General features: G+C 46.7%; 1 protein-coding gene across 2 annotated transcripts in view; it reads left to right on the top strand.

Moving 5' to 3' along the window:
• The first annotated feature begins 6,056 nt into the window (after positions 1-6,056).
• USP4 (ubiquitin specific peptidase 4) overlaps positions 6,057-12,131 on the top strand; it is a 45,941-nt gene continuing 39,866 nt past the window's right edge. For both annotated transcript variants that reach the window (XM_084752619.1, XM_084752618.1), the window contains exons 1-2: positions 6,057-6,214; positions 7,953-8,080. In XM_084752619.1, coding sequence (XP_084608745.1) covers positions 6,114-6,214; positions 7,953-8,080 — 229 coding nt within the window. In that variant the 5' untranslated portion in view covers positions 6,057-6,113. The remainder of the gene's footprint in view (positions 6,215-7,952; positions 8,081-12,131) is intronic.

Raw genomic sequence — 12,131 nt, 5'->3', positions numbered from 1 at the left:
TTTTTTTTTTCCTTTTTTTTTTTTTTACATTACATCCGATCTTCCTGCTCCTTCCTTCCCTCCCTCCCTCGCTCTTCCACCCTATCCCCCTTCCCTAGACCTCTGACAGGTGGGTCCTCCTCCCCCACCGTCTGAGCACAGCCTATGAGGTCTGCCTGGAGAGAAGTGTGCTGAGATGAAAGGGTTTCTCTGTCTCTGTGTAGCCCTGGCTGTCCCGGAACTCTGTAGACCAAGCTGGCTTTGAACTCACAGAGATCTGCCTGCTTCTACCTCCAGAGTGCTGGGCTTAAAGGCGTGTGCCACCACCCCCCCCCCCACCCCCCCGGCCAAAGCAATTTTTTTTTTTTTTTAGACATACAGCCCTCCAAAGCTACTTAACTGGAAAGTCTGCTCTTGCCAGTGACTGAAGGAGAGAGGTTTTCCACTGGAAGTCTTTCCTAACCGGTACATGGTCAGAGTGCTGAACCATCTCCAGTTAGGCAGTTAGGCGTTAACTAAGCTCCCACCGTTGCTGACCGCAGGTGGGGAGCACTGGCCCTCAGACTTCAGGCAGCAGGCTCCCACAAAGGAAACTTTCCCAAGCCTGTCTGTCTTCTCCAGAAACACAAACACTCAGAATAATGCCCATTACCATTTCAGCATTTTTGCCAGAAGTCAAACACCTCCCCTCAATACACATGCGCACATACACTTTACCAAAAAAAAAAAAAATCAATCCTGTAACTGCTTCTGGCTTTGCCCCATGCCCAGCAAACCTCCTGACTCAGCAGTTGAAACAAGCCAGCTCTCCTCTCCAGGGGGCCTGGCCTCGCGTTGACATGACTGCAGGGGACAGTTTGCTCTGGGAACTTGCAGCAGCTTAGGTCATAGACCTTCTGAGAAGCCAGTGGGCCCTGTGGTTACTTAACTGGGTTCAAAAACCCTCCATTTTAGCAGTTCTAGCAAAAGTGCTGTTTTTGTTTGTTAGTTAAAACGACTGACAAAATGAGGCCAGGTGCTTCTGGCGCACGTAGCCTTTGATTCTATGACTCCCCTGCCTTCCAGTGTAGTTCCCCAAACAACACAAATTCTTCACTTTTATAAAAGTTAAGTTCCCCTGGTTCTGTTGGTTCTGAGGACATGCCCTACTTCCTTGAAACTACCATAAATGGTGTAGAGGGAACCACTAAAAAAAGAAGAGGGAAGTTGCCACCCTCTAACGTAGGTTCTGAGCTAATGCCATCAACAGCTTTCTTTTTCCATAAATAACAAGATTAACGGTAATGTTTGCAATTCATAACGTTTTTAAAGTCTTTCATTCTGTGGTACCAGATGGAGCCCAGGACTTGACTCTGCCACTGAGCTACATCCCAGGCCCTTCTGGGTTTTTTGTTTGTTTGGTTGGTTGGTTGGTTTGGTTTTTCAAGACAGGGTTTCTCTGTGTAGCCTTGACTGCCCTGGACTCTTGTAGACCAAGTGTGCCTGGAACTCACAGAGATCCATCTGCTTCTGCCTCCAGAGTGCTGGGATGAAAGGTGTGCGCCACCACACCCAGCACAGATTTAGCTTACATGTGTGTTAGGGGGAGGAGGAAGAGGAGGAGGGAGAGAGAGAGAGAGAGAGACTGGAGATTGTATCCTAGTCCAAATCCTTCAACATGTTTGGCACTGTACCAGGGAACTGCATCATCGGCTTTTTTTTTTTTGTCTTTTTGTTTTTCGAGACAGGATTTCTCTGTGTAGCCTTGGCTGTCCTGGACTCGCTTTGTAGACCAGGCTGGCCTTGAACTCATAGTGATCCACCAGCTTCTGCCTCCCGAGTGCTGGGATTACAGGCATGCGCCACCACGCCCGGCTCATCGGCTATTTTTGAGACAAGATCTTATTAAATTGCCCAGGCTGGCCTTGAATTGACTCTGTAGCTCAGGCTAGCCTTGAAGTTTTGATCTTTTCCTTTTAGCTTTCTGAGTATCAGGTATCACAGTCCCAGATCTAACATTCACAAAGCACTTTATTTTTATTTAAAAAAAAAAAAAGCCAGGCATGGTGGTGCATGCCTTTAATCCCAGCACTCAGGAGGTAGAGGCAGGTAGTGAGTTCGAGGCCAGCCTGGTCTACAAAGCAAGTCCAGGACAGCCAAGCTACACAAAGAAACCCTGTCTCAAAAACAAATAAATAAATAAATAAATAAGTAAAAAGGACTTATTAGGTGGTGGTGCATGCCTTTTATCCCAACACTCAGGAAGCAGAGTCAGGCAGATCTCTGAGTTCAAGGCCAGTCTGGGCTAAAGATCAAATTCCAGGACAGCTAGGACTAAAACCCTGTCTAGAAAAGCAAAACAAAACAAAAAAGGATTTTTTTTTATGTGTGTAAGATTTATTTTGTTTTACTTTTGTTATGTGTATGAGTGTCTTTCCTGAGTGCATGAACATGCCTGCTGTCTGTCCGTGGAAGTCAGAAGACAGTCTGGATTTTTTGGAACTGTAGTTATGGACAGTTGTGAACCTTCATATGAGTAGTAAGAATCAAACTCAGGTCCTCCTAAAAAACAAATGCTCATAACTGTTAAGCCACCTTTCCAGCCTCTCCCTCTCAAAAACTTTTATAGAAGAAACTATCAAGGTTGGCCTCCCAGGTATAGTACAGAATTATCACATGGTGGGTTGTTTCACATTTATTGTCATACTTTTATTTTGCTGAGATAGGATTGCCTGTAGGTAAAACCAGGACATAAAACCAGTCTTTGCAAATGACCTGCCTAAACAACCGGGCATGGTGGCACACGCCTTTAATCCCAGCACTCGGGTGGCAGAGGCAGGCAGATCGCTGTGAGTTCGAGGCCAGCCTGGTCTACAAAGCGGGCCCAGGACAGCCAAGGCTAACACAGAGAGACCCTGTCTCAAAAAACTTAAAAAAAAAAAAATCAAATGACCTGCCTAGCCTTCACTGGACAGTCCCCTTCCCCCACCCCAGCACTAACCTGTTTCTTCTCCCAAAGCTACAGAGATCGGTTCCTAATGGCTCTCTGTCCTGGATGCAGCTCTGTGCTGTGAAATCCCCTCAGGCATTTCACTTCTGCTCCCAACCCTCCAGTGGCTGCCTGTCATTAAGCAAGAAGTCCCACTGACTTCCTTTCTGGCTTTGGATCTCCTTAAATTCTTTTAATAGCCAGAGCTCAGCTCTTTGACCTAATCCCCACCCTGACACTGAATTTTTTTAGTTCAGGAAAATTCCCTCATATCTCTGCTTCCTTCCAGGAGTTTCTGTAGGACCATACTCAAATGCTCCTTAAGTCAAAGGCTTCCTTTTACACTGGCATTCCTACAGCCATTGGTTTGCACCATCTAATGATTCCTGTCACACACTGTCTTTCACTGGAGTGGTTTGTAAATGAGTGAAGAACTTTTTTTTTGGTGTTCTTTACAATTTTTTTTCTTTCTTTCTTTTATTTTTTGGTTTTTAAGACAGGATTACTCTATATCACCCTGACTGTCCTGGACTCACTTTGTAGACTCAGCTAATTTCTTTCTTTCTTTCTTTCTTTCTTTCTTTCTTTCTTAAAATATTTTAATTATTTAATTAATTTTGTATAGTGCTTTGCCTGCATATACACCTGCAGGCCAGAAGAGGGTACCAGATCTCAGTTTAGATTGTTGTAAACCACCATGTGGTTGCTGGGAATTGAACTCAGGACCTCTGTGAGTTCGAGGCCGGCCTGGTCTACAAAGAGAGTCCAGGACAGCCAGGGCTCTGTGTAACAGAGAAACCCTGTCTCAAAAAACAACAACAAAAATTTTTTATTATTAGTGTGTGTGTGTGTGTGTGTGTGTGTGTGTGTGTGTGTGTGTGCTCCCTCTGTGTAGTTACCTATAGAGGCGAGAAGGGGGCATCAGATTCTCTGTAGCTGTAGTTACAGGTAGTTGTGGGGTGTCTGACTTGGGAACTGGGACTCAGGGTCCTCCGGATAGGCAAAAGTACTCTTTACTCTGAGCCATCTTTATACCCCTTGTTTTGAGACAAGGTCTTATCAGCAGTACACAAGAGACCACACGGCCTGAGGTGTTCCCTTTCTGCTCGAGTAACTGCACTGAGGTGCAGCAGGAACAATGTCAAGACAACCCAGAGTAAGGCAAAGTTAATGAACTTATTCAAGTTCACAAAGAGGGGCTGAAGAGATGGCTCAGCGGTTAACAGAGTGCACTGTTCTTGCAGAGAACCCAAGGATGGCTCCCAGCACTGCTGTTAGGTGGCTCACAATGGGGCAGCAGTTCTCAAGCTGTGGATCACCACCCCTTCGGGTGTCTCATCTATCCTGCACGTCAGATATTTACATGACAATAACAACAGTAGCAAAATTACAGATAGGAAGTAGCAACAAAATAATTTTATGGTTGGGGGATCACCATGACATGAGGAACTTTATTAAAGGGCTACAACATGGAATCTCTAGGGGATACAATGCCTCTGGCACCTGCATGCAGGTGGTGCATGTACACTTGTGCGGGGACACACACACACACACACACACACACACTAAATAAATAAATAAATAAATATTTAATCTGTATTATGATAGGTTGTAGGAAGGTGAGGGAATTGGATTATTTTTGGAGGGCTGCTAGGAACCAAGGGCCTGCACATACCTGTCTCTCCCCCAAGAAACTGTATTACTGGCCTTATTGTTGTTTCAGAAAAGGATTTCTGTGAGAGGCGGGGATTCCCCAGCTCCGGGGCTCATCCTTGATGCAGGCTTAGCTTTTCCTTCATTAAGCTTCCTTCCCACTAGCTTCCTTTCCGGCTTCAGATCTCCTTAAGCTCTTTTTGTTTCGTTGGGTTTGGTTTTTTGAGACAGGGTTTCTCTGTGTTAGCTTTGGCTATCCTAGACTCACTTTGTAGACCAGGCTGGCCTCAAACCCACAGCGATCCAACTGCCTCTGCCTCCCGAGTGCTGGGATTACGGGCATGTGCCACCACACCTGGCTTCCTTAAGTTTTTTTTTTTAACAGTCAGAGCTCAGCTCTCTGTCCTAATCCTCCCATTCTTACCTTCAGAAGAGCTGTGCTTAAATCTGTGAGGGAGCCATTGGAGAAAATGTTTTAGGACACACAATCTTGCATGTATTTACTTCTTTCTGATTTTCGAGACTGGGTTTTTTTGTGTAGCCTTGGCTGTCCTAGAACTTGCTCTGTAGGCCAGGCTGCAGGACACTCAGTCTTTGTTCCAGGAAAGAATTAAAATGCCTGGACCTCACTTATCTCTTGGCTGCTATCGGCTTCGGTGGTTGCTACTTCCCTTGATATGGAGTGGTGACAGGATTCTAGGTGACTAAGTTGTTGAAGCCAACTTTGTTTTTTGTGACAGGGTCTATTTATGACAACTTGTTTTTTTGCCAGGTGTGGCGGCGTATGCATTTTATTCCAGCACTCTTGAGTTCGAGAGCAAGCCTGGTTTACATAGGGAGTTCCAGGACATCCACCTACAAGAAACCCTGAAAAAACAAAACAAAACAAATTTCAGTATTGTGTGTCTGCATGGCAAACGCATGCCAAGAACAAAGGACAACTTTAAGGAGTCAACATTCTCTTCTTTCACTTTCACAAGGGTTCAGGGAATCAGGGAGCCATGTCTCCAGGCCTCGTTTGCGACAACTGTTAGTGGCTGGACCACACTGGTCAGTCCAGTTCCCAGTGTGTTTGTGCACCTAGCTTACAGGGGCCGCCGAGGCAGTAAATTCAATCACGCCTTTAGGCCATCTTCCTGAAAGCGAAATGGCACCGAGTAGAAGGCAGAAAAGCAAGTGGCAGGCTTCTCCGACACTGCTTGAGCATCAGGATAACCCCGCAGGCTGGCTGGGATGGAGCGAGCGCCTGCGGGTTAGAGGACCGGCCAGTTGTCAGACCTCTAAGAGATCGCAGGGAAGTGTGCGACCGGACGCGGGTGGATGTGGCCACCGCCTCTGGGCGTCCAACCCTCTGCCGACCGCTTCAGCGCGTGGGGGCGGGGAGAAGAGGCGGAAGCTGACCGCGGCGCCGGGCGCGCGCACGTGCGTGGTTACGTGCGTGCGTGGGCGCGGCCCATAACACGCCGTGCGCTAGGCGGATGTCCGGGCCGGCTGGGTTCGGGCAGCGGACGAGATGGCGGAAGGCCGGGGCAGCCGTGAGCGACCGGATGTGGAGACCCAGAAGACGGAGCTCGGAGCCTTGATGGGGACCTCGCTCCAACGTGGGGCGCAGTGGTGAGCGTCCGGCCTACCCTCCAATCGCGCAGAGCCTCAGGCAAAGTCGCTGGTCCACAGGCCGGACCCCTTTCCTCATCTTTAAGTAGAGGCGGGCCGGGGGCGGTGCCTGGAGTCTCTGTAAAGAGTGGCTTGACAGCCGCTGCTTACGAAAGAAACCCCGGGGTCAGCTGGGGGACTGGGCTGACAGGGCTGGGGTTTGTCTTGGCCCATTCGGATTCCCAAAGATCTTGGGCCGGCGGGGACAAGGGACGTAGAATGTGGAAAAAGTGCTCGGGTCGGCTGGAGCGGGAAGGTGAGAGAGCACTTAACCGCGGAAGATTTGAGCGCTTGATGGTGACCTTAGGGGCAGGGGCGGGGGCGCGGGGAGAGAGCACCTTGGTTCCTTAACAATTAAAACCTGGGTAGCGATTTGTGGCTTATGGCGCACAGGGAGTTGAGAGAGAGGGGATCAGAAGTAGACACTTTGTAACTTGTAAACTGTGGGACAGAATTCAAGGCCAGAAGCTGAAGAAATGTCTTAAGAACCCAGATTATCACATGCCAGGAACAATTGTAGCAATAGTTAGGTCTAGGAGTGGGAGAGGAGCAGAGCGTGAATCCTGGAGCAAAACAGAAGATTGAAAAAAGTTCCAAGATGTTGCCAGGCATGGTGGCATATGCATTACTGTTTTTCAGGCGCTGGAGGATTGCTGCAGTTTCAGGGGTGGTCTTTTGCACAGGGAGCATGACCCCTCCAAACAGAAAATTTCAAGGCTTATTAGAGCAGATTCAAATCTCGGGCGTCTTAATAGATTGTTAACTAGAAGGAATAAAACTCACCAGTAGTGGAGAAATGCCTGGGTGGTGCTACTGTGTAGGAGTCCAAAAGTAGGGTAGGTTTTGCATTGATTATAACCACTGTGAGAGTACAGATTGTGTATTTGGGAGAGTGCAGTTTAGGAATAGTTTTATGGTGTTTAAACTGAGCTAGTAAAAAAAAAAAAAAGGCCAGACAAAAAGAGAGAGGTACTTTAGAAATTAATTCTGCGAAGGAATGACACATAAAGAATATTCAGCTTGGTGTGGATGTACATGCCTGTAGTCTTAGCTCTGGAGAGGTGTAATGCTGTCAAGTTTCAGGGCCAGCCTGAGTGACATTTTGAAAAAAGGTGGTGGTGGGGGAATGCAATGAAAAACTTAGCATAATTAGCAAGAGTCTATTTTAGATGATTGCCCATGGGCTGGAGAGACCGCTCAGCAGCTTGGAACTCATATTGTTATTGCAGAGGACATGAGTTCGAGTCCCAGCACCCACGTTGGGTGGCTCACAGCTGTTATAACTCAAGCTCTGGGGATATCCGTCTCCTCTGGCTTCTGTGGGCACCTGTCTGCATGCACACACACACACACACACAAGCACAGAATGAAAAATAAAATCCTAGCCTGGTAGTTGTGGCACGTGCCTTTCGCCCCAGTACTTGGGAGGTAGAGGCAGGCGAATCTCTGAGTTCAAGGCCAGCGTGTTCTACATAGTGAGATCCAGGAAAACCAGGGCTACACAGAGAAACCCTGTCTTGGAAACCAAACAAGTGATTTTAGTGGGAATTGCATATTATCTTAGTCAAAAGACCAGGAGAGGCCTACCTACTTAAGGTAGGCATCTGGAGTAAAAAAAAATGAAAGGAGAGTTGCAAAACTTAAAACTGGCTTTCCCCGGCTTTGCTATATTTTATATTAAACTGTTGTTTCTCTCTAGGTATCTTATTGACAGCCGGTGGTTCAAGCAGTGGAAGAAGTATGTGGGCTTTGATAGCTGGGATATGTACAATGTGGGTGAACATAATCTGTTTCCTGGACCGATTGACAACTCTGGACTCTTCTCAGGTGCAGTAGCCTAAGTTTTCTAACTGTGTTGGAGGTGGTGTGCGTCTGTACCATGGATATCATGAACGTGTAACTCCCACGATGTGAAGAGATAGAAGTCTTGGCTTACATCTACAGTAGACAGCTTTGAGATTACCAGGGAGCAGTTAAGCACCTTCTCCCTAAATAACTACCTTTAGCGAGAGCATGCTTTATGTCTTACTGTTTTGTTGCTGTGAAGAGACACATTGACAAAGGCAGCTTATCATTGGGGGCTTGCTTACAGTGTCAAAGAATTAGTTCCTGATCATCATGGTGGGGAGTGTGTGTGCCAGCAGGCAGGTGGGTGTGCTGTTGGAGAAGTAGCTGAGAGCTTTATATACTGACCAACTGGGGGGGAGAGAGAGAGAGACAGACAGACAGACAGACAGACAGGGCCAGGTAAGGGCTTTTGAGACCTGAAAGCCCACCCCTCGGGGCCACACCTTCTTCAGCAAGGCCAGACCTCCTTATCCTCAATCCTCTGCTGACCACGGAGTCAGACATGTGAGCCTAGATAGCCCGTTCGCATTCAAACCGCTACACTTTGTAACATTTAATTTTTTTTTTTTTTACAATTTCTTTTCACTGTATGTGTGCACTTGTGTATGATGTGTGTGTGCAGCCGAGACATATTATGTATTTTGAGGCCAGAGTACAGCTTTATGCAGTTGATTCTCAGGTTACCAGACTTTAGGCAAGCAAAGCTGAAAACATCTTTATAACCTTGATTTTATTTTATTTTTTAGTTGAGTGTGTGCGTGTGTCTGTGAATGAGTGCACCTGTGAGCGGGTGCCTGAGGACCCCCGGAAGAGAGTTCTGGATCCCCTGGAGCTGGAGTTGCAATAGGTTGTAAGCTGCCCAGTGATGGTGCTTACTTGGACCTCTGTCTCACTGAACTGCCTCTCTGGTTCCTTAGCTTTCCTTTTCTTTTTTAGATTTTGGACTTGTATGTAGATAGGAAAGGAGAAAAGTTATTTAAAATTGCACCTGTAATCCATATCTCTCCCGCTTTTCTTTCAATTCTGTGGATTAAAGTCAGTATACTAAGCAAGTAGTATCTAGTAATTGATATGTGTTGGGTTTTTTTCCCTTAGTTTTTCAAGACAAGGTCTTTCTGTGTAACCTTGGCTGTCCTGGACTTGCTTTGTAGACTGGGCTGGCCTCGAACTCACAGAGATCCGCCTGCCTCTGCCTCCTGAGTGCTGGGATTAAAGATGTGCACCACCATGCCCGGCTCTCTCTCTCTCTCTCTTTTTTTTTTTTTTTTTTTTTTTTTTTTTTTTGGTTTTTCGAGACAGGGTTTCTCTGTGTAGCCCTGGCTGTCTTGGGCTTGCTTTGTAGACCAGGCTGGCCTCGAACTCTACCTCTCTCTGTCTCCCCGAGTGCTGGGATTCCAGGCCTGTGCCACCACACCTAGCTGTTTCAATGGAATTTTATTTTTTTGGGAGAGGGGCGGGCAGATTATCCACAGATTTTTGATATTCGTGCAGTGGAACAAATTGTAGTATTAAAGGTCGTCAAGCATTGCTGTACTGATTCTGTTTGTCATAGAAATACTGTAAGGAGAAGTAGAAGGTCACTAGAGTTGTGACCTCTGACCTCCTCACTTCCTAATAAGTGTCGTAGCAAAAGTGATGCATTGTCTATTGTAGTGAATGCATGGAAATGGCATGGTTATCGTTTTCAGATGATCTCTCACCTGGGTCCAGAATCCAGGCAGGTATGATAACCAGTATCTAGTATTAACCTGGCATTTTTTTTAAAGGTTTATTTATTTATTATGTATTCAGTGTTCTGCCTGCATGTACACCTGAACTCCAGAAGAAGGGATCAGATCACATTATAGAGCCACCATGTGGGTGCTGGGAATTGAACTCATGACCTTTGGAAGAGCAGTCAGTGCTCTTAACCACTGAGCCATCTCTCCAGCCCAGGCATTTTTTTTTTTTTGCATTTATTCGTGTGTGTGTGTGTGTGTGTGTGTGTGTGTGTGTGTGTATGTGTGTGTGTCCCCTTGTGCTCGTGAGTGTTCTGTGGTGTACATGTGGCGGTCAGAGTACAGCTTATAGAAGGAGGTTCTCTGTCCTCCCATGTGGGGCCTAGCTCATGCCCTCACTGTCTCTCTCTTTGCTGTTTTACTTGCTGAGGCAGGGTCTGACTGGAGCCCTAGCTGGCCTTGCACTTGCGTCAGTCCTGCCGTTGCCTCCTTTGTTCTGAAGTTACAGGAGTGGGCCACTGCAGCTATAGTCTTGTTTTGCTGTGTTCCCTGGCTGGCTTTAAACTTGCTATGTAGCCTACGCTGGCCTCAAAATCACTGTCATCCTGCCTAAGCCTCCCACGTGATGGAATTAAAGTCTTGTATTACTGAGTCTGACTTCTAAATTTTGAATTTGTTTAGAATTTTTTGTTACAAATTTTGTTTGTGTATGTGTGAGGCAGATTGGTTGTGTGCTTGGCATGGGGCAATGTGTGGACGTTAAGGACAGCTTCTCTCCTACACCATTGAGTTCTGGGGACCAAACTCAGGTTGTCACACTTGGTGGCAAGTGTCACTACCTGCTGAGCTGTCTTACCACCGCTTTGGTTTTTTGTATTTTTCCAAGACAGGATCTTAATTATGGATCTGAGGTTCGCTTCAAATTTGTGATCCTCATTGTGTCAAGTGCTAGGATTACAGGTGTCTTCTGCCATGTATGGCTGTTCCCTGGTTTTTGTTGTTGTTTGTTGGTTTTATTTTTAGATATGGTCTCACTATGTATACCAGGTTGGTCTCTGACTCACAGAGCTCCTCCAACTTCTGCCTCCTCTGTGCTGGGATGAAACCATGCTCTATGCTCTACCATATCTGGCCTGCTTATTTTTATTTTATTTTATATTTATTTATTTAGAGTTTTTATTTGCCTTGTTTGTGTAGAGGTGTGAGGTCATGTAGTTCAGGCTGGCCTCAAACTAGCATTGTAGCTGAGGATGACCATGAATCTACCTCCCAAATGTTGAGGAAGATAATTCTGTTTATTTACTTCCTTATTTTGAGGCAGAGTCTTGCTATATAACTTGGATGCATAGCAAGTGTGTGACCTAGAACTATGTATGGACCCCAAGTGAGTCTTGAACTTTCAGTCTTCCTGATGCTGAGTCTTGGGATTAAAGTTGTGAACCATAGTGTCTGGTTAAAAGGAAAATTCTTTGTTTTCTTGCTTATTGTTTCACGGTGGTAGTGGTAGGGTTTGAGACTCTCTCTCTACTGCCCATGCGGCCCTCAGAATTGACGCAGCCGTGTTAAGCCTCCCGGAGCCCCTGGGATGGTAGTGCCAGTGTGAGGATCAGGATGTGGGAACGGCTGCCTGGCGGGTGTCACCTGCAGCGCAGCCCCTCTCACCCCACCTGTCTACTGAAGCTGACATGTTCTAGGTTATGTTTTTGTTTTTGTTTTTTGAGACAGGGTATCTCTGAGTAGCCTGTGCTAGACTCACTTTGTAGACCAGGCTGGCCTCAAACTTACATCGATCCACCTGCCTCTGCCTCCCAAGTGCTGGGATTAAAGGCGTGCACCACCATGCCTGGCTTTCTAGGATTTTTTGTTTGTTTGTTTGTTTGTTTGTTTGTTTGTTTTTTGAGACAAGGTTTCTCTGTGTAGCCTTGCCTGTCCTGGACTCACTTTGTAGACCAGGCTGGCCTTGAGCTTACAGCCATCCGCCTGCCTCTGCCTCCCAAGTGCTGGGATTAAAGGCGTGCGCCACCACTGCCCGGCTTAGGATTTGTTTTGAAGACTTTCACATAGCCTAGGCATGATACCTGTGAAGCAGAACAAATTGTAAGTGCATTAAAGATCATCAAGCGTTGCTTTACTGACTCTGTCATAGAAATAGTATAAGGAGAGGTGGAAAGTCAGGATAGTTGTGACCTCTGACCTCACTGCCTATAAGTGCTGAACATATAGCCTGGTGTGGTGGAGCACGCCTGTAATCCCCATACTTGGGGAGGCAGAGGCAGGCAGATCTCTGTGAGTTCGAGACCAGCCTGGTCTAC

Source organism: Acomys minous (assembly GCF_964271855.1).
Source record: "Acomys minous genome assembly, chromosome: 13".
NCBI lineage: Eukaryota > Metazoa > Chordata > Mammalia > Rodentia > Muridae > Acomys > Acomys minous.
Note: the sequence above shows the minus strand (reverse complement) of the source record. Positions and strands in the feature narration are given on the sequence as shown.